General features: G+C 40.3%; 1 protein-coding gene across 9 annotated transcripts in view; it reads right to left on the reverse strand.

Annotated features, from left to right (window-relative positions):
- The window catches only part of DOCK3 (dedicator of cytokinesis 3), a 205,349-nt gene that overhangs the window by 47,328 nt on the left and 136,660 nt on the right, over positions 1–21,361 (reverse strand). For 8 of the 9 annotated variants that reach the window (XM_062610197.1, XM_062610199.1, XM_062610193.1 and 5 more), the window contains exons 16-26: positions 18,990–19,152; positions 18,405–18,511; positions 17,555–17,726; positions 16,781–16,878; positions 14,798–14,881; positions 14,348–14,448; positions 12,974–13,055; positions 7,119–7,289; positions 3,342–3,534; positions 1,406–1,533; positions 305–451 (exon numbers count right to left, since the gene is read on the reverse strand). In XM_062610197.1, the coding sequence (XP_062466181.1) occupies positions 305–451; positions 1,406–1,533; positions 3,342–3,534; positions 7,119–7,289; positions 12,974–13,055; positions 14,348–14,448; positions 14,798–14,881; positions 16,781–16,878; positions 17,555–17,726; positions 18,405–18,511; positions 18,990–19,152 (1,446 nt within the window). The remainder of the gene's footprint in view (positions 1–304; positions 452–1,405; positions 1,534–3,341; positions 3,535–7,118; positions 7,290–12,973; positions 13,056–14,347; positions 14,449–14,797; positions 14,882–16,780; positions 16,879–17,554; positions 17,727–18,404; positions 18,512–18,989; positions 19,153–21,361) is intronic. The other variant, XM_062610194.1, reaches the window with a different exon arrangement.

The raw sequence follows: 21,361 nt of genomic DNA on the forward strand, positions 1-21,361 counted from the left end.
CCTATGTGGGGGTAAAGACCTAGGCAGCTACCCAGCTACCATATGCCTCAGATTCTCTCAATTACAGCTGCAAAGTCAAGTAAGAAAATAACCTGGGAAATCCACAAAAACTTCCTGATCTCCACTGCTTCCTGCAGACCTCACTACTGCGCAGATGAAGGAATGGATATGTGGCTTATTAAGGGAAGGAGACAAAGCCCCAGGCATTCATGCAGCAGAGATGATAATGAGGTGCCAGTGATGGTGAGGGGCTGAACCAAAGGTTAGAGAAGCAGGAAATAGAAACTGATTGTTAGTTACTAACAGTGATTTCTGCTGTGCACTGCGGGCAACGCTGCCCTCTTACCGCCTCCTGAGACTGCGATTTACTCATGATTGTAAGCAGAGTTTGTAAAAGCACATCCAGGAGGCTCTCCACCATCATCTCAACCTCCTCCACGACATCTCCCTCCTACGGTAAGTGGTGAGCAAACACGACAGTTAGAAACTGGAGAGAATGGAATTAACAAAGACAATTCTGCAGCAGAGCCATCCATACCACAAACTTGTTTTGATTGAGTGCTTCGCAACAGAGGTTCAAAGAAGTACAATCAAATTCCATATTGGTACCAGACACTGTTGTGATGCCAGTGTGTGTGTTACCTCATCAGTCTCTGATGGAAACATTCAGGGTCACAGCCATAAAGGTAAATCTATAATCAAAGGTCTGCATACACTCTAGAACACAACGGGATCAAGTTATGTTCAGGAACCTTCATGCCATGGCACTGTTATTTTAGCTTATTACCATGATACCTTTCATCTCATTCCTTTCACACAAATCCGTAACTTGCAATTGGAAGTACACATTGGTATGAATTATGTTTAGCATCGTGAGCTTCCTCCTTTAGAGTCAGGTGGGGAAGCTTCCCCACTCTCTGTGTGAGCACTGCTTTAAACGATCAAGTTACCATTTGAGATCAGCTTATTGTGATCATCAACGCCGGGTGTTTAAACTCAGCAGCAATTTCCAGAAGTAAGTGTGATTTCATTGATTGGATAATTTTAGAGTATTCTCTTAACATGAATCACAAAGTGCTAGTTACTGTCTCTTGCAGAACTACAAGACCTAGAGCTGTGTAAAGCTTTTAAACTCCACTGACATCGAAGTTCTGGGCTTGGGTGAAGAAAATTAAACAGTGTCAAACCCGGTAAATGCATACGCTTTTTTCCCATCCTAACAGCAAGAACACTGTGTAATCAGAATGCTCTGAGTCACACACACAAAAGCAGACCCTCACTTCTCCTGCTGACAGAATTTCATTAAAAAACCCCACCTGTATAAATCCTACAAAAATCCCTCACTCTTTATTTTATAAAAGAGTGGTGCAATTAAAAAAAAATAAATAATCAAGCCGCAGATTACCAAAGAGCTGGTCTTGATTATGGAGAAGATACTACTGAGGATCCCAGAGCAGATAAGTAACTCCTTCTGCTGTCGTAGGTGAAGGTGAATGTGGTGAAGAACTACAGGTAGCAGGATGCGCCGGGACTCTGAAAGAAGGAAAATCAGATTGCAGGTTCTTCCAGAAGAAAATTCAATTTCAACCATCCCAATGAGCAGCCTTTGGTATCCAAACTAACCTATGTCTGATTAATTGGTGCAACCTCTGTTGTACAGACTGCACTACACTTCTCTAAGAACTGTATCTAATGAACGAGCAGTGCACCTAGCTTCTAAAGTCTGTAAGTGCAGTGTACATGATGTTCTCAACAGTGATTCAGCCTGGAACAACAGTTGTGAACTGAGACTTTCTAATCTTGATTTATTTAGTGCAAACCCATCCTCACTTCGTGTTGCTTTCCAGTTCTATTGCCAACAGCTAACAGAGCTTCTTCAACGTATACCTCTTGGAAGCTGGCTAATTCTTCTCTTTTAGCTGGCTTACAAACCTTAATCTTATTAAAGAAGGGAGAGCAGGTAGCAGCTGCAGAAAGCAGTAGCCAAAACTGGAAAAAAAGAAAAAAAGAGGGAAAAGTGGCAACATGTCAGTAATCAGGCTGGTAGAGACAGAGAAGGAAAACAGGTCATCACCATATGGGAGGCAGGAAGAAGAGAATGTATGTTCCTTTAAATTGCAAGACCTGAAAAGATGGTAGGCTGGGAACGCAAAGGGGAACTTGGGAAACTAGATTCATTTTGCCAGGGACAGACAGGACATGGGAGAGACTGCTGATCCAGGAGTCATGTCTCCACGGGAAGGAACAGGATAGGGGTCTACCATCAGGTTGGGTGGAAAATGTGGCATCTTTACAGTCAGGGCTGCCTTGCACAGCAGGAGCTTGCTTTCTGGCTTTTGATGCTGTAGTGAGATGTCACAGTGCTCTGCAGCAGCTAAAAGCACTGTTAGTTGTGCCAGTGGCATTGGAAAGGAGAAATGAAGGTTAATGGCAATAACTAGGCCCTGGACCCTGGGGAAAGTTACACCTGGCTTTCTTGAAAAGACAGAAGAGGAGGTTTTTGCCCATAAAGTGGCACCCACAAAGACAAATATTGTTATCAATAGGTTCCCAACACTATCATTAGATAATTTTCACTGCCTGTTTCAAAGCCACCTTTGGACCATTGAGATGATTGTCAAATAAAAAAAACACAAATGTTTATAAACGATTGCAATGGATGGTTTAAACAGAATTCTGTGGTGTTCCCATTCTCACCTTCCACCAAGTAGAATAATTTGAGTGAACTAACTTCACTACAGGGAAGATAAGGCCAAATGGTGCTTTTTATCTTGCACTATTACCTTTGTAGCTTCTTTCCTTATGTATGAAATAATTCACAATCTTCAGTCCTTCTTTGTTCAATTAATTCCTAAAGGATTACTAGTATGTTGAGTTAAAGAGATGGTAAAGTTATAATGGAGGTTAAACATACTTTAAGAGAATGTGGTGGCTTTCTCACATAAATTTATCTTCCCGGTTCTCAGACAATAAGTTTACTGGGAAGGAGGTTACCCTCCTATCCGTGCAACCACAGACGATAACAGAAAGTATCAAGAGAGATCTGGCAGTGTTAATAACTGAATTGATTTGTTAACGGACATATTTTTATTAACCTTTAGTAAATACAATTTATCCATAACAGATTTATAAACATTTTCTACCCCAGGGAAACTTAAAGAGTAGCCACGGTGAATATATGTAACAATGATGCCACCAAGATAATTATCAAGATCATTTGCATTCAGTAATGACTTGTCTGCAACAGTAATGTGTAAATGTAATGTGTTCCTTTCACAAGTGATGAGAAAATATAACGTGTTCTTAGCAGCAAGACTTAACCTCAGATACCTCTGTCCTACCTGGGAAAGAGAACAGGCGGCTGTCAACAGTGCGTGCAATAGACTGTAGCTTAACCACATCCATGGACTGCCCAATGTGCACTGTGCTGGGCATGCTGCCCAGAGTGCCCCGCACGAACTCGGCTACTTCCTGCACAGTGAACATCTGCAACAGCTCATCAAAGATAGCGGGGAAGGAGTTCAGCAGAGCAGCCTGGAAAAGTCAAGGTAGAAACTGAGTATTGAAGATTGAAAATAGTGATTTCCGTAACTGCACCTAAATACAGTGAAACAGAAACAACAGCAAAACTGAATTAAGGGTCTGCAAAAAGCTACTGAACAGGGTGCTACGGCTGGTGTTAATGTTTTGCAACACCTAAAGTTCACAGTGAGCAAACCACACACAGTATTTTAAAATCAAGTGCTGCTGAAATACTAAGTCTTCTGATAAGTGCAACACATACCTACTGCAAAGCTTCAGAAGGCTGTATTTTAGGACACAGCTTATAAAACAGAAAAAATCTGGGATAACAGAAAATAGCCCTTTTCTGCTTATTCACTTTTTTCAACAAATACTAAGCTTGCTTCTGATGAGAGTTCCACACCAAATTTTGTACCAAGCAAGCACCGCAGACAGCTGAAACTCTTCAGAAGTATTTTGAAGACCATGTCGACAGACCCTTAACCACAGCAGCACTGTCATGTGGCATTACAGCATTTCTGCAGTGGGGTGGGTGTGATTTCATGTGAAAGAGGCATCCCATCATGCAAGTGAGCGTTCACTGATTCTTGCAGTAACAGGTATGTCCAAGAAACTGGAGCTATCCTTGTGGGTGTTGTTTCTTGAAGTGCAGAAACAACAGCACAACCACAAACCCAACCCTTTCCATCTCGTATATCAATTAATCACTTTTTCAATTAATTTCTTCATAACAGCAGAAAATTCCCTGCATCACCCTATCCTCAAGTTCCACAGACTTGGTGTCATACCCAAGAGCAGACACACACCTCTGGTTTTAAAACTCCTTCTTCCTCTCCATCCTACACAAGGTCCATGCCTGTTTCCTCATTGAAACTACTAAGATTCCTGGCTGCTTGCTTTATTTAGCTGCTGCACAGCCTGGTTTTGGGTCAGGTGCCTTTACTCCTCCTCACCCCAGCCACAGCACCCCTGCACAACTCCCTCCTAGCTGTCGCTGCCCCCTTTGCCTGCAGCTCTCCACATGAACCCCACTGACTTCGAGCACAAGTTCAGATTCACCAAACCTCTCTGTTCAGCTCTGCCCTTCCAGAGTCTCACCTCCTATCAGCATTTTCTTCCGTTCTGCAAGTTCTCCTTTTGCTTGCAGATTTGTTTTCTCATTGCCTACATTTCTGTACCTCTCCCATGCTGGCTCTAACACTGGCATGCCTCTCCTAATCCCATGTAATACACAGCTTCCTTCTTTGTCAAGTCTTTCCTCAAAGTATCTTTTCCTTCCAACAACGGTGATATCTATTTAATAGTCTTTGAGTAAAGTCTAAGTTAGTTTTATAACTAACACTGCAGAGCTCATTAAATTATTCTGAATATGAATTTACCTCTTTGTTCTTCACACTTGTTCTCTCTTAACGTCTTTTGTTACAACCAATTCAGATTACACAAACCCACAGGTAGCCTTCTGGGTGTTGTCACCTATTTGTCACTACGTACATAGAAACGATGTACCAACAAAATCAACAAATACGAATCATTTAAATACTGCTCATGGTACTCTTGGTAACATCTGCAAATCCAGTCATCATCTTTACCTTTGGGATAATTGTTTGGGATAATAAAAGCAAAACTGCAGTATTGGCCCAACAAATCCTTACAGGAGTTTTCCTAAACTTATTTCAAACTATTCAGATAAAGCAGAAGGATTTCTGTGGTGATTTAGGGTATCAGTAGCTATCTAAGGATATGCACGGGATCATTTCAGGAAGCTTTGGAGCTGTCTTGAGGAAGAGGTACAATGTCTCATCAGTACCTTGAAGGGCCCTTTTCTTTTTGTACAACACCCTAAAATAAGCTGAAACATTACTCACGTCAACTTCACTGCCTGGAAGGACACGATCAGTTTTAATCTCTTTGCTTTAAAGAGCTGTACTGAGATATCTCTAATATCCCAGATAAGAGGACAAGTGTGAAGAAAATTATGTCTCCTAGGGCCTCGAGCGTTTCTGTAGATGTTTAACTGCTGTCCAGGTTTCCAGAACTAGTACATAAACTCCTTGGTCCTCCTGAACAATCTGACATACACACTCTTGTATATATCCTCAGTACTGTCTTTGTGTGTGGATGCCAAGCTGTTCCATTCATTACTGAGATATTCCACATTACCTAGTTTTAATGTATGAGCCACTTAAACATTAAATTCCACTTTATATGCAGGAAAAGAGGGTTTGGGGTAGGGAAAAGGGATTAATTGGGAACATCCACGATGAAATACTTGTGCAGTTCTGGGGATCATTACTTACAGAATTAAATGACGGCCTTGAAGTACCACCACATTTTTGTGGGGCACAAGTCCCAGCTCCGCTCGCCTGCCCTCCAGGCTGAGAGGCCTATGGGGCAATTGGGATCAAGGGGCAACATAGTGGCAAGGGGGAAACAAAAAGTAAACTTTTCAAAGATTAAACAAGGACAGACTTTACAAATTACAAAAGTCCAAGGTAAGAAATACCATAGTGAGAGAAAGGAGAAAAAAAAGAGACAAGAAGGGAAAACAACCCCATCCCCTAATCTAGTATTGCATTTGTGATCAACACAACTGAAAAACAAAGACGATCCCTGGCCAGCCTGAATTCACAGGATGCTGTTTCTGCTGTCAGTCTGCCAGCAAAATTCTGATTTCTCATGTTCCTGGCTTATTTTATTATACCCACTAATGGGTGATTAAATAGAAGATTAGGGTAGCTGTTCTCACTGTCTTTCAGAGCAGCGTCTTAAGAAGGAGATCACGCTGCTGGCAGCTTCCTTAACCACTGGAGTCACCCTGTTTTGTTGCAATGTTCATGGCAACTGCTTCTTTGGCAAACTACACTGGTGTTCAGAACATCTGTAAACAGTAAATTAGTGATTACAACTCGCTTTCTTCTAGGTGGTCCGTTCTGCCATTCTCTGAGCTAAGGCACACACATAACATGTGACATTGCTATTTAAAACTTTTAAACACAGATATGTAATTTAGTACAGTGGTCTTTAAAACAGGAAACATAACTTAGCAGCTCCCTTACTTCGAGCAGTATCTATAGCCCACATGAAATCTTTGTGAAGTCACCTGGGCCATATTCAATATAATGTATTCAATGTTAGTGTGGGTATCACAGTAAGCTTGTGGTCAGGCTGCGTGTGATCCTGACTAATTTTAGAGTATGCTGGAATGAAGATTACCTGACTGTGAGTACATCAATTGAACTTCTCGACTGTGATGTGGCTATGACCCGAAGTATTGACTTGAGCTACTACAATAAAGGATTTAAAATTTCTTGAAGCCAACCATAAGACATATGAGACTTGAAAATACAGTTTAGTGAAGAGCAAAAATTATATTCCCATTGACAAGTCACTTTCCTCTTGAAAGTTCACAGTTGAGCTCACCTGTGTCTGTGAAGAGTTGCAGTGTTTGTCTAATAACATTAACTGGCTATGTTATTTTCCAGTACCATCAGCTAGTTAGAGGGGGAAAATCCTACTAACCTGCATTTAACTGTCATGTACCTGTATATACTACCTGTGCCTTTTCATTTGCCGCTGAAGTGCAGAAAATAGCAAACCTGTGTGAAGATGAGGGTCTCAGAGCTCCTGCTGTCCAGGCTGAGCACAAATCTGATGGACTGGAAAAGCTCCTGGATGCTGGAGCGGAACTGTTCTTCTTCCATTCCACAAGTAGCTCTGGAGTAAAGGATCCGAGATTGGACAATGAACTTGAAAAGATATTCCAAAGCCTTAAGGAGCAGGAGAGGGAGGAGATTAAGACAGGGAAAAAGAAAGAAAGAAAAATAAAGGAGCTTTAAAGAGAACCAGGAAAGATTCTACGTGCATAAAAACTAAATTCTTCAGTTTTAGAAAGGAGAAAGAAAAATAGATTTTGCAAGTTACATAATTCAGTTAGGGAAGAGGCACTCACATGCAAGTACCCATTCTCAACCCATAATCTTTTTACCAGTATGTCCCACTAGCAAAACTAGCATACATTTAAGTCAAACAGAAATCTGAATTAGGTCATTTGAGGAAAATCTTGGTGAAGATAACAGGCTTCCAGTTTTCTCATGACTTGGCACAATGCCTGTAGATGCCTGAAGAAGCTATTCTCCTGCTTCCATTCAAATATTACCTTCAATTACTTGAGTTAGCTACTTTAGATTAAGTGGACTGTCAGTGGAACAGAGGAAGGATTACCTGGAAAAAGGAGAATCTACTTTTTATTATGAACACAACAGCAAGGTTCACTTTTATTTCTGGCAGCTACATGTACAAACAGAAATAAATGCAGATGCAGAAATAGAAGATGACAAGAGCAGCATGTGATGCCCTCTGGCAGACCAAAATAGTAGCAGGCAGCAGTACTGTAGCGAGCAGCTTTTAACTTCGAGCTGTGATAACTTAAAGCATCTTTCTGTTACCATCACACATGAAACTGGGAGAGCACCCAGCAGAGGCAGAGTAACCTGCAGAGAAGATGGCATTTAGCACTGCTGTACAATGTGCAAGAAATGATGCAGTGCCAAAGGGCTGGCAATTGTTATCTTTCCGTGGTAGAGTAACTTGCTCAATGACACGTCTGCATTAAGTCTGAATTTGCAAACTAAACATCTTTAACTAACAGTTTGTAAATGGCATTATTCAGAACTCCACTTATTTGGCAGCAGTGTCAATGAAGAAGATGACGTTCTGTGCAGCCCTTAACAGGCTTACCAACCGATCAAAGGTTCTCACAGGCACTAACACAGCAACGTAACGTTCTACACAGTAACGAGGCCTTTTTGATCATTTAGTGTGTGCAACTGTCAACACTGAACTGCACTACGGACCAGTGACATTTTGACTTCCCTCCTTCCCTTACTGCTTAACGTGATACACTATAAAAGCACATCATGAGGCATAGTTTGATGATATCCTCAAAATTCAGCATGGGAAACAAACAGGCTGGAGCTTCAGTCATTATAGTCTATACAGAAATATTAGTAACATTGCACTGTATTGGCTGGAAAGTATTCTTGTCTTCCTTCACAGTTTGAAAAGTAAAGTTAATTTGAAGACAAATTTTGCCCTCATCAGATGTTTCTGCATTCCTAAGGCACCTCTCATTGAACCACCACACTATATGCACAAAGATGCAACGTTATGTTCTAAGGTTTAGAATGCTGCAGCTTTAAGGAGAGAGAAGGGGAATGTGAAATTCCTGATAAAGCCATCACAGATTTCAAAATGCAACTGATACTTACAGGCATTTTTCTTTCAGGAATGATGGCAACTTGGGTCACTTGGCAGTACATTGTTTATAATTCGGTACTAGAACTTCTCCCAGTGAAGCTTCCTTTCAACAAGGAACATCATCAGGAAATAGCACTGTGTATTTATGGACAGTTTCCAGACAAAGGTCAATTGGTTCACGAGAGTCAGCTCTTTAAGGTTAGCATCACTGTTGTTAACACCAAATAACAGCAAACCAAGGGATTACAGAAGCTGTTTTATAGGTTTGGTATAGACAACCATAATTCTAACCTGAAAGCTTGTATCTTTAATGTGAAGATTATGTTTTGCAATGAATCAGAGGATTTATTTATGGAGTTCTATAATCTTCTGTAGAAAGTGAAACTCCAGGCTCAGAGACACTCCACACCCTTAGCACAAACAACCTTAAACTGCTGCCTAGAATGAACTCACAAAGGGTTCAGGCAGATGGCTGAGATGGTAAAAACACAAATCAAGTCTTGTTAGTAAAAATCAGCACTTGGACTGTCTCTTACTACTTAAAAAATCACAGATATGAAGCATATTGGTGCCTAAAGACACAGAAGTGCACTCAAGAAACCCAAAGGTTACTTTAGGAAAGAATCTGGAGTACACAGAAAGGGTAACCTTATCAGAAGTACAGTGTACGTAAAGTAGATTAGCTCTGAAGGTCTGAATCTCCTTCACTTTCCTAACAAGTGAATAAAGCCATTTTCAGTAGTCTCTGAGTATCCACTTCACCGTTCAAGAGCAGGTGGAAAACTTCTTCCAGTTAATGTCAGTGTGTTCCTCCAGAGAACAGCATACTTGCATCAAGTACAATAAGCATTTATGATGCAGTTTGGAGGAAAAAAGTACAAAGGTTCAAGTGAAGGTACCAATGTGAGCCTTGTGAGAGCAGATAAATGACCTAGGGCAAAGTTCAAGGAATCAGCAAGAAAAGAAGGAGCAAGTCCCACAGACAGGCTGACCAGGGTGGAACAATTACAATTACATCAGCAATTTTCTGGTATTCTTAGAAGAGGTGAGACTGCATAAAATAGAAGTCACCAAATCTGGTAATTATTTCTGAATGAAGTAATTAATAACTCCAGAAACAGACTGATCTCAAATGCAACTGACTGGCATTTCTTTGTTAAATTCAGGGTGAAGAAAACCATTCTGGGGAGTGCCCAGTCTCAAAATGCAGGCTGAGGATGCAATTCCTAATCTCTCATTCACTAGCTCCCTGGCTGACATGGTTCAGAAAGCATGAGCAGCGGTTTGAAGAAATCAGCTCAGAAGACTGACTCTTTCCCTATCACTAACTCACGTAAAGCCCCATAGCAATGGTATGCAGTACCTCAAAGTCCCTGAAGTTAAGTTTGATGCCTGTTCCGTGCAGTTCAGCTCCAGAATACTGATATGAAGATGTGACTTCCTAAGGGAGAAAAAGTCTTGCTTTTTCAGTGTGTTCCTCAATCTAGGCAAAAATCACCTGTGGTTCTACCACTGGAAGATAACCGAGGCTGAGAGCATCGCCTAGAGATGCTACCTAAGTCTTGCCATGACTGGTGCGGAAAGTAAAACTGCCTGTGGACTCACAGGCAGCTGTACCTCGATGCAGTTTGTATGTTCACATAGGGACAGTATCACATATCTCTATTTGATGCATTGCATATAGCACTGATGAGCAGCTTGAGAGGGAAGAAATCCAGGTACAGATGTCCTTTCAGCTATAAGCTCCTTCAGGTTTCATACAAGTTTTCTGACAATTAAGAGCAGTCTTGAGGCAGGTAAGTAATTTTAGAAATAGCCTAGGGCACTGCTTGCTAATGCCAAGGCTGAAAATCAGAATCCAATGAGGCATCTGCATATCCATCATGAATGTGCACGGGCAGTCAAGAGCCAAAAAGGAGTGCAGAGAGATTTCAACACCTGCTTCAGGGTACTACATTTAACAGCTAATCCAAGGCAGAAGGCATAGAGAACCATTCTGTTTTCTCAGCTGAAGAACTACTAGTCCAAGGAATGTAGTGAAGATATCCAAGACCACAGAAACTGCCAACAGTGGAATACAGTTAGCAGTGATAATGGTTTTGGTGCCTGAAATAAAATCTGTAAATAGAATCAATCACTTTCCTGTAATGGAAGAAGGTAAAGACGTCAGTCTGGGTCTCCAAGATAAACCTGCAAAAGCAACTGTCCAAATCAGATGTGACAGCAGTGTCTGTGGCAGAGGATGCACTGTTGGGTCTGCAGAAATTCTGGTGATAATTCCTGCACTTGGGAAGGCCTGGGCTGTCTGGTCTTCCAGTTGACCTCGCTCATGGAGGCAACAGCTATTTTCTAAGCAAGCACTTGAGGGTCCAAGTAAGCAAAGAGCTGCCTTGGAATCCTAGAAAGAATGTACCTTTCTCCCAAACTGTGTTGAGTAACCAGCTCCTGAAAGCCATTCCAGCATTCATATTTTTAATAGAGAATAGTTAGGGTTGGAAAGGACCTTAAGATCATCCACTTCCAACCCCCCTGCCATGGGCAGGGACACCTCACACTAAACCATCTCACCCAAGGCTCTGTTCAACCTGGCCTTCACCACTGCCAGGGATGGAGCATTCACAACCTCCCTGGGCAGCCCATTCCAGTGCCTCACCACCCTTACAGTAAAGAACTTCTTCCTTATAATTTCTGAAGAAGTTTACTATGAGGTTCAAAATATGCAGATCACATAGAGACAGTATCACATATCTCTCCTTGCTGCACTGCACAGAGCACTAATGGGTGGTTTGAGAGGGAAGAAAACCCTCTAGAAGTCACTCCAGCTAGAGATCTTCCTCTCATCTGATAATTTTAGTAAGTTTCTTTGTAATTCAAAAAAAGAAGGAAGGAAACAAAAAGAATGAGGAAGTTGTTAATTTCTTGAAAAGCTATCTTTGCCCCATTTTTAACATTTCCTATGAATCTGTGGTTGAAAAGTACTGCAAAGAAGTTGTTTCTAAGTATGTATATAGCTACAAAAGTCAAAGTAAACACTAGTATAATGCCCTTGGTAAGTAAGAGGATATGATCTTAACAGGAGAGCTTGGAAGCTAGTTGATGGCAGTGATGCCATACCATTCAAATGGAACCAGGATTCTCAAAAAATAATTACTTCCTCTAAAATGCTGACTAAATCAGACTAAAGGAGGCAAAACAAAGAACAAAAATAACACAAGAAAGAGAGAGCCACAAGAAAGTCTGAAACACACACCAAGACACAAGCATAAATACGTTTACATAGAACAAACTCTGACTTTCCCAAATGGTTGCCAGAAATTAAAGGAACAGTGTATGTACGTGTGCGTGCTTCACCTGTGAGATGCTTCACCTATTTGTCCTGACAGGAGAAAGCGAGACAAAGGAAGAGCTCATCTCTGCCATGGCTACCAGCTCTCAGAGTGCCCAGACTCAAATGTTCGGACACAAGCCTGCTCAGAGTAAGAAGGTACAGATGGACATTCACACAGAGAAAAGTATCTTGCCACACATTTTGGAACCTGGTATTTGTGTACAGGATGTACGTGACACATTGTCTTTTTGTTTTAAACTATGTATTTAACACTCTATTTATTCTGTGATTTCTCTGCAATGGCACCAAAACGATTCCCTTTGTTTCCACACCATCAGGAAGCTGTGCCTTGCTGCGAGATTATGCCCTCATCACAGAAGTGTGATTCAGTCCTGTGCAATGACAGTTAGAATTTCCATCTACTTAAAAGCTCGTTTTTCTCCTCCTTAAAGTAATCCAGAAATTCAACTCCTAATACAAAAAACCTGTCTCACAGCCAGAAATGAAAAGCATATCTCTGATCCACAGCACCTCTGCCAAATACTTTCACAATAACTGCTTCTTGAAGTGCATGGTGCAGACTGCATATATAAATGGCCATAGCATATATGTCCCATGTAAGTCACGCTTAAGTTCTCCATAGGGCTTCAAAAGGACTTAAGGAGACACAATTCTAGTTTTTAATGCACAAGAGTGAATCGCCTCCAAAATAAATTTTTTGGCAATATATATATACACACGTATATAAAATCTGGTTAAACAAATAAGAACTCAGTGCCAGACTACCCTGAGTTGTATTTACAGCTTCCCTGGGGTTTTTGTAGCCACAGATGGAACAGACACAGAAACACTCCACTGAATACGCACTCGCATTGCTTCCTGGATGTGGTCCTGGCGCACAAGCTCAGCTGAGCGGTCCATGTACCACTTCAGACATCGGATCAGTTCTCTGAATATAACAAACAGTGAAAAGAAGAGGAAACTTCAGCACTGCTTTAAAATTAGACAGGCAACAAGCATGTTGGGTTTAGCGAGAAATCTATAAAACAGTCTCATATCACTCCCTTTCAGTGGTCACCTACTGCTGTCCCAGCTGCAGAATTCACAAAATATATACGTTTAGTCAGGTTTCAAAACCAGAAACAATTTCTTCTCTGTAACTGACTTACATCATGAGGCAGACTAGGAGAACATCAAAGAGATGTTACTAAAGAGACAGCTTTGATAAAGGCATGTAATACAGTTTTAAGACCAAAGCATCCTCTTGTTTCTTTTTTGATAAGAAATTCCAGATCTCCTCTAAGTTTTTAGAGACAAAGATCACAAAGAAAATACATGTACCCATTTCCTACGTGAACAATACCATCTGGGCTAACCTAAAGGGTTGTATTAAAAGCATGTTTTATTTCAGACATCAGACTATCAAAAAATCACTTGTTTTGTCTGAAAGAGGTGATAATTAACACGAAGCAGAACATCTTTTTACCCTCTGAAGATTACTTTGCTCTCCTGTGTTGCACAGTATCTACAGTTTTACCTACCACTGACTGAATTTTTATATTTGTTTTAATTACACTAAAATGTGAATGGCTTAAACCAGTCAATTATAAGCCATTTTTAATAGTTTATAATAGATAGAATATGCTCAAATGGTGTAATAAATAAATAAATGGTCTAAGAGAAAGGAAAAACAACACCCTGAATGGTAACTGCTACTGCTTTCAAAAATCTGTCCTATTCCCTGATGCAAAACTCAAATACTAGAAAGCAAGGGAGAATCTTCAAAGTGACAGTGAAAATAAGTTTGTGATCTCCTGAAATTGTTTACTGTAATCAAATAGAACATCTCATGTGAATACCTGTCTACCTTGGAAGAGGAAATTACTGTTAGTTGCCTAAGCTGTCACACAAGTCTTTTATCCAAACACCTTTAAGACAAGAGATGTATATGCTCTTGGTAGCTCATTAGTACAGCCTGATAATGAGCTGTTGCTGAGTGACAGTGTCTCTTCAGCTAAAAAAAAAAAGAAAGTAGGTTTTGCCAGTTCAGCCAAACTCCAAAGTCTTTCTTAGCCACAGGTGACATTCAGCTCTTTTCTCTGCAACTGTGCTGCAAAACTTTTATCTGAGTAGTTCCGCTTTTGAAAACCACAACTAACATGAAGGTTAAGATTCTGATGGCGACATTGCTCAAAAGTGTGCTAATACCATCTCTTGAAGTGATGGATAAACAACACCTACTTGTAAGCAAGTGCTCCTGCAAAGTGCTTCTGAATATAAGTGTCCATCACAGGTCGAAAATGAAAATACTTGCTGTCACGCAGCAGATTTATGATGAATACCTGTGGGAGATGAAAAAGTGAACCCATACTAAAGGAAATGGCACATTGTTGCTAGGTTTCTATAAGCAAGTCACACAAGCTAAGGAACAAAGAAATACATGAGTTTCTTTAAACAGTCAGTAGCTGTGTTATTAGGTGTTATTGTTTGCTTCTCCCAAGTGACAGCAAATATTGCTACCCTCAGATCTGTTTGGACTACCTGCCCTCCTCACCCAAGATGACTACAGAAAATATAAGGCCTGATCCAGCTAAGTATTTCATATTTTATGGAAGTAAAATACCAGTTACATGACAATAAGAGAGTTAAAACTCACTGACCATGAAATAAAGTAACAACGCAGGAACTTACCAAAGACTGAAAGACCAACAGACCATACTTTTCTGTGTTGTCATCCAAAACTACAAACAACGTGTCGAGAATATCTTGTAGGAACTAAAATGACATGAATAAACACAGAATTTCAAACTGAAATTGTATTCAAACGAAGGTTATTCTCCCCTGCTTTAATTATTTCATACACGTTGGTATTTTTGTGAAACGCTTGCCAAAGACGAACCACTTCAGGTTCATCCATGTGACGTGACAGATTTTCATTTGTTTTGATGAAGAAGAATTCTCCTCTTTAAATGAGTATTTCGAAACAAAAATGACAGAAAAACTAGAAAACCACAAATATGTACCGCATGACTGATCTGTAAATATAACCAAGTGTTCCTTTCACTGTAAGCTGACTAAAAGTGCTGCCTAACAACAGTGGCAAAACAACTTACTTTGATGTCATTACTGTGGATCACATACTGCTTATCATCAAATTTAAGGCTTGGAAGCACAGTAACCGGTGCTTCAAATTGTGTTTAATACTGAAAAGTTTTGTTGTATGACAAAGTAAAGCTTTTGTAACAGCATTAACTGGGACAAGTTACATACTGCCAATTGTTTCTTTTCTCCCTCACACTGAGGCTTACTGAATGCAAACAACTCGGCGATTTTCCTTCCTGAAAGCACAGTCCTTGGAAAGGATGACTGTGAAGAAGAATGATGAAGATCAAGTCAACTGCATATTCTCCCATGATTTCGTAATCTATTCTAATTAAATTTCTGATGTGGAAAGCAAGAAATAAAATGTAACAATTTATGGAGTCCCCAGAAGGATAAAATTTCTTTTTTTTTCTGAATTATTGCATATCCCAGTGCCAAATAGCAGGTGAGTTAGGGAGTGAATCAATTACTTCTCCCCTTGGAATAATTTAACCCACATCTTATGCTTTTCTCTATTAAAAAAACCAGATACTTGCACTACCCTGCAAACAACGGGTACAAAACGTGACATTCTTGAAGAATTCCCACATAAACGGGGTATTGTCCTCTTCTGTTACCATTACAAAGTTCTCAGGAACATTAAGATTCAAGATGTGTCAACATTCTAATGAGTTACAGCAAAGTGAATTTAATCAGAAACTACTAATTAAATGATTGGATGTTGCTTTGGTTTCTTCTCTTTGGTTGTTTAGCGTTACAAATTATCTCCTGCTTTTACTTAGAAGATTTATAGAAGCAAATTCTAGGGAGAGTTCTCAGCACCTAAAATTATCAGAAGGATACCTGGAATGCACTTCACACCCCCCCACCTTCCCCCCGAAACCACAAGCATGCAAATGCATGCAGAAGTTCATCTGACCTAAGAAAGTTCAGGTCACACAAAGGATTGGCATGTAGTGTAGCAGTGGAGACAACACCAGAGCAACTGGTGCTCTAGGCAACAGCTCCACTTCACAGTGCTGGGGACAGGAGAATGGATTTGCAGGATGGTTTCCTGGTTATTGAGCAAAACTTGACTTTCTACATCTCATGTTTCTCCTCTACACACTTGTTTGGAACATAGGAAAGGTCACGTTTTCTGAGTCAACTCTGTTTTCTTCACTCTAGAAATGACCAACCACACTGAGGCCATTTTGGAGAAGGTCCTCTAGAAAAGACTACTGGAACAGGTAAGTCTGCACAGACCATCACTGCCAGTGGTTGCGTTTACATCAGCAAGCAGCATGGCTCAACAAGAGTGGCCGTACAGTTGGTGCTGATACTTGCAGCACATGTGAGTGAACGAATTACTAAAGATTAGCTCTGTTTTGATCCCAAGGACTAATTGCTCATCAATTTTTGGAGTGTACCTCCCCGCTCAGTTTCATGTCAAAATAAAATCCCAATTCTCACCCTCTAAATTCACAGCATGAACAAAAAAGTACAGTAAGAGGGAACATTCTGAAGTGCCCTGCAGGTCTGAGTTCCCCTGCTATCACAGATACATCCAAAACCTGTTATTTCATGTAATACCTTAACAATTTCCTCGCCACTGACATGTCTCAGTCTTCCTAAAATATCCATCACACGATCTGGGTAAGCTTTCCATTTCAGTAGGGCAAGCAAATCCACTGCAGAGGAGTGAGAGAAAGAGCTAGAATCCATACACAGAAGGAAGAATGGCAACCCCAGCCCCACCAGAGATTCAGTGCATGTTACACTTCTGCTCTTGTTGCAGTTCACACTTCTCAGGGCAAAAAACACAGTAAGAGAGAGAAACAGGGAGTAAGTCCAATACTACTAACAACAACAAAGAAGGGAGGAATGGCAAAGTACTTTAGAAAGAGCAGAGACTGCATTTTTCCCTATGTGAGTTCACACTGCACTGTGGACAATCCATTTCTGCCTTCCCATGCTTCAGGGATGTTGCCATAACAAATTTTTATTTGCTTAGCAACTGTGTAACAAAAGATGCACAAAACCTTTGGCTTGTGCAGAAGAGCCAGCATTGAATTTTTTGTTCTTCAATCATTTAATGAAAACTTTGCTTTAACATATTCTGTCATAACCCTTCTCTTGCACTTACAGTAGCGTCTGTAATTTCTCTGCCATCTCTCAATATCCTTATTTCCTCAAAAAAACCTTTCTGCTCGTTTCAGTCATGTTAGTAAAAAAAAAGCCTACATATAATTAAATTATAACAAAGGAATATTTTAGTAAAATAAACACAGCACAAGCATAGCCATGTTATTTCTCTTTCTCATAATCCCTGTTTCTCTGGGCAGTTTCGAAGGATGCACTACTTACCATTCTGGGTCAGTTTGGTAGAAGAAAGCTGTGTGGAGACTGAAAAGGTCTCTTTGGTGCTGCGCTGGAAAATGAGGCTCGAGGGGATGTTGGGGCAGCCATTGTAGTCCTCTTTGCAGCAAGGCAGCCCCAGGTACAGTGCGTGATTGTTAAATGTGCTGTTCTCATCACACTGTGGGTACAGGACAAGAAATGGAATTGCACCCACTCTATCTCATTCCACACACTCACACCCGGAAAGCAACTGCCTAACTACTTATATGAATTTCTGGGTGCACAAAAACACTTCTAAGAAAAAGTTGTGCTTGCTGCCTTCAGGGCCTGCACGTACACAAACCAACCCAGCTCTAGAAAGTGTGGTCTCCTTCCCAATGACTCTTTAGAACTTATCACAGTCTTCCAACTGCAGAACTTAGTGCTGCTGTCTGAAAATCATACTGAAGAAATAAACCGAGGTAAATCAGCAGGAGGAAAAAACCCTAACAACCCACCCCAAACCCCTTGCTACAGGGTTGCCAAGCTATAGCATGATTTCATACTACAAAGGCATAGAGTAATGCCACAGGCAGGTAAAACTCCTGAATGCTCATAAACACTACTACGTTTGAATTCAAAATGGATAGCATTAACAGAAGCTAGATCACCGTTATCTGTCCTTAGAACAGAAGGCTTTGTCCGTATCTGGTCATCCATGTTTGAGCTTATAAAGTCTTGAAACTACTACTAACCTGTTCCTCACATAATTCCAATTGGGGTGGGGCGGGGGGAAGATAATGTAATGATTGTTACATATTTAAACTCAAGAAGAGATGAGTAGGAATGAGTAGGAAGTCTGCAGAGGAACCGGTACCTTATAAACATAAAGCTCATGGATATCATCAGACAAAGTAGTGCCATCATCTCTCATCAACGGAGTGAATGCAAAACCAAAGAGCTTCTTTTCTCCCTTGTCTTTTGCTGTAGCACGAGACAGAAGCAAGGAATCATATTTGTACATATTCTGTCTATATATACCCCAAGGTTATTCACCAACTTCTCTGCATGCCTAACAAAAAGCATGCAGATTACCTAAGAAACAACATACAATACACTTTATCTAATTCCATGCAAATGATCAGCAAGCCTCAAAACAAACATGCCCAACACAGTGAAATATAGAATATACATGCTTGTAACAAAAACATTCTGTAAGAAAATACAGCAAAAGCACAGCAGGGGAGAACATTTACAGAATGTTTTGCCCTGCACTGATTATCATGGTGGTTTAAATGTGGTAATAAACATAGCAACTGGCTAATGAGCAGTGCACCTTTGCTGTATTTTAGGTCAGTGCCCTTTCCTGCTTTCCACCCAGTTACAGACTCATCCAACTATAAATTGACACTGGAAAGACCTCAGCTTTGCTGGATTTCTCTTGGTTACATTTGGCACTCACTGGAGCAATGCCTGAACTCAAACCGGAGGTGAGACCCACGGAATCTGTCTATCGGGATGGGCAACTTTATGATTTCCCCCCATCGAGGGCTGTTATTGTGGTAAAGCACAAAAGAGTGGTATGCACTCCTGCTCGGCTCTCCTGAGCCCAGGCTGATGCAGTCCTGGAAGAAAAGAAAACAGTTCAAGATTAAAAGACAGCACATCACTATGGATGAGTCATATTATTGCATAGGGATAACCTTTATATAATTCATATCCTTCTGTAGACACAAAGGAAGAGTCAGGAGCAGAAACTCAGACACAATAAAATCGCAATTTTTTTAAGAGCTCTTTAAACTGTGTTTTGGGTCAAAGGATAAGCTAGGAGACCCATGATACTGCATCTTAACTTATTATTTAAGCTAAGTTTTCTATCAAGTATAGAACAGATACAATAAACACCTAAGTCCAAATGTATAAAGATTAATAAAAAAGAATTCTTAATAGTTCCATCACTTGTAATGTTAGACTTTCTTGAAAATACAGTTTAATCAGATTTCTGCTCCAGTATCTCGGTTCAGAAGTGACACCTGAACTTTTCAAGCTCTTAAAAATGTTGGTCTTTTTAAACTACAACTATCCAGCTGCACTGAGTATCCCAGAAAATCAAACTACTTTCTTCCTGGTAAGCAAAGAATTTCTGTTGAACTGTCATCACCTAAAAATATAATGGGATCTAAATTTTTGCTCTGAGATATAAAAAGCTCAGAGATCTTGACCAATCTATGCATCCTCAAAATACAGATGACAGAAAACATGAGTGACTATCGTGTAGCAAATACAGAAATCCTTAGTCCAAACGTGAGCAAAGGAGAAATCCTGAAATACGGTCAGTAAAAGGTCCTTTTTAATGAAGACATGGAGCAGGAAGCACATTTATTTATATAAGCACTACCCCATGTTCTAGACCTGGCACTTACAAAGTGATCCAAAAGATATGACATCTTACAAAACCATGCAGAAAAAAGAGCTAGGGGATTCTTCACTTTTAGCATCTGTAAGGATAAGAATCCACAAAGAAACAGAAGCTAAGCAGATCCAGAACAACACATGCAGTATAAAACACCTCAGAAGGAACAGTACCCGTGACAAGAAAAACTACTGGTCATTTCTTCAAGGCATCTCTAAATTCTATCCCAAGAAAATACCAACAATGTTGACTTGATTTATTCACCTGTAATCAGAAGACTACCAAATCAAGCATATCCCATCAACCAGACTCAGTTAGTTTGGCCTGTGCTAATATTCTTCTGCCTTCAGGACAGTTAAGAATTTGTGAAGGAGCCCAAAAGGAAATAAAAGCTATCTGGAAGCTTAGGATTCAAAGCAAGAACAGCCTCCCTGGACGGAGATTCACTGCAAAGGCTCTAATCCAACCCGAGTGACTAGCATTCACTCCCAAAACTCAGTCCCTTCACGTAAGCCGTAGCCATCATATGGGATGTGCCACAATCCCAGCACACAGTTGATTATTTTTTTTTGTACAGCAACAAGAATTAACTGTTGCAGATATGAACAGGTTGGAGTGATCCTAGTGGGGGCAGCAGTAAAAACAGAATGCCTGCAACATTCCAGTTACATTCTGTATTCAGAGTAACTTGCTGGGCTTCAACACGACAACTGAAACCTCCTTCTGTGTGAGGTTCTTAGGAGACAATAAAAGTGTTTGTGTTCTTCTGTAAGGTACAAGAAGAATTCTAATTTTAATGTGAGCTTTTTTCCTTTGCCTCAAAAAAATTACCTGCGTGGCAGACAACTGGTCAGTTGCTGAGTGATGAACTTAAATACTAGATGAGTCTTCCCTTCTGGTTGTTAATATAGTTGATAAATGTTTATACTACAGTCTATAGGCTGAGGAGGGAGGCTGGTTTCATCTTTAATTCCTTCCGAGTTGTGACTGGCAAAAATATCATTATGAAAATAGGTTTTGTACACCTAGTTACCATGAGAACCAAGTATGTAGGTGAACTAGAGGGCAGAGGCAAGTAAGGGAAGCTGAAGTAGAAGCAGTATTAGGTCAGAATTTTACCATTTAAGGTATGCCTTGCGGTTAGCAAGATATTCCTGACACTGGAACGGAAAGAAGAATAAGTGAGAAATGTGTCAAGGGTTTTTATTTTTCAGACTGTATGGAAAGAAGCTAACAATTGAGTAAGACCATTTTGAAAAGAAAATACTCATTTTCATTTTGGACAGCACTATATTCGGGGAATAATTTCACTGCTTTCAATAGGACTATTTTTGGACCAAGATATATTCAACAGCAATAAAGATTTGAGGCAGACAGAATAGTCTCTTTAACACTGTGTGTGGTTCTGCTTAAGTCTTCAC

The sequence above is a fragment of the Pezoporus occidentalis genome, unplaced genomic scaffold, assembly GCF_034315485.1.
Source record: "Pezoporus occidentalis ecotype Australia unplaced genomic scaffold, CSIRO_AGI_Poc_V1 ctg145, whole genome shotgun sequence".
NCBI classification, from domain to species: Eukaryota; Metazoa; Chordata; class Aves; order Psittaciformes; family Psittacidae; genus Pezoporus; species Pezoporus occidentalis.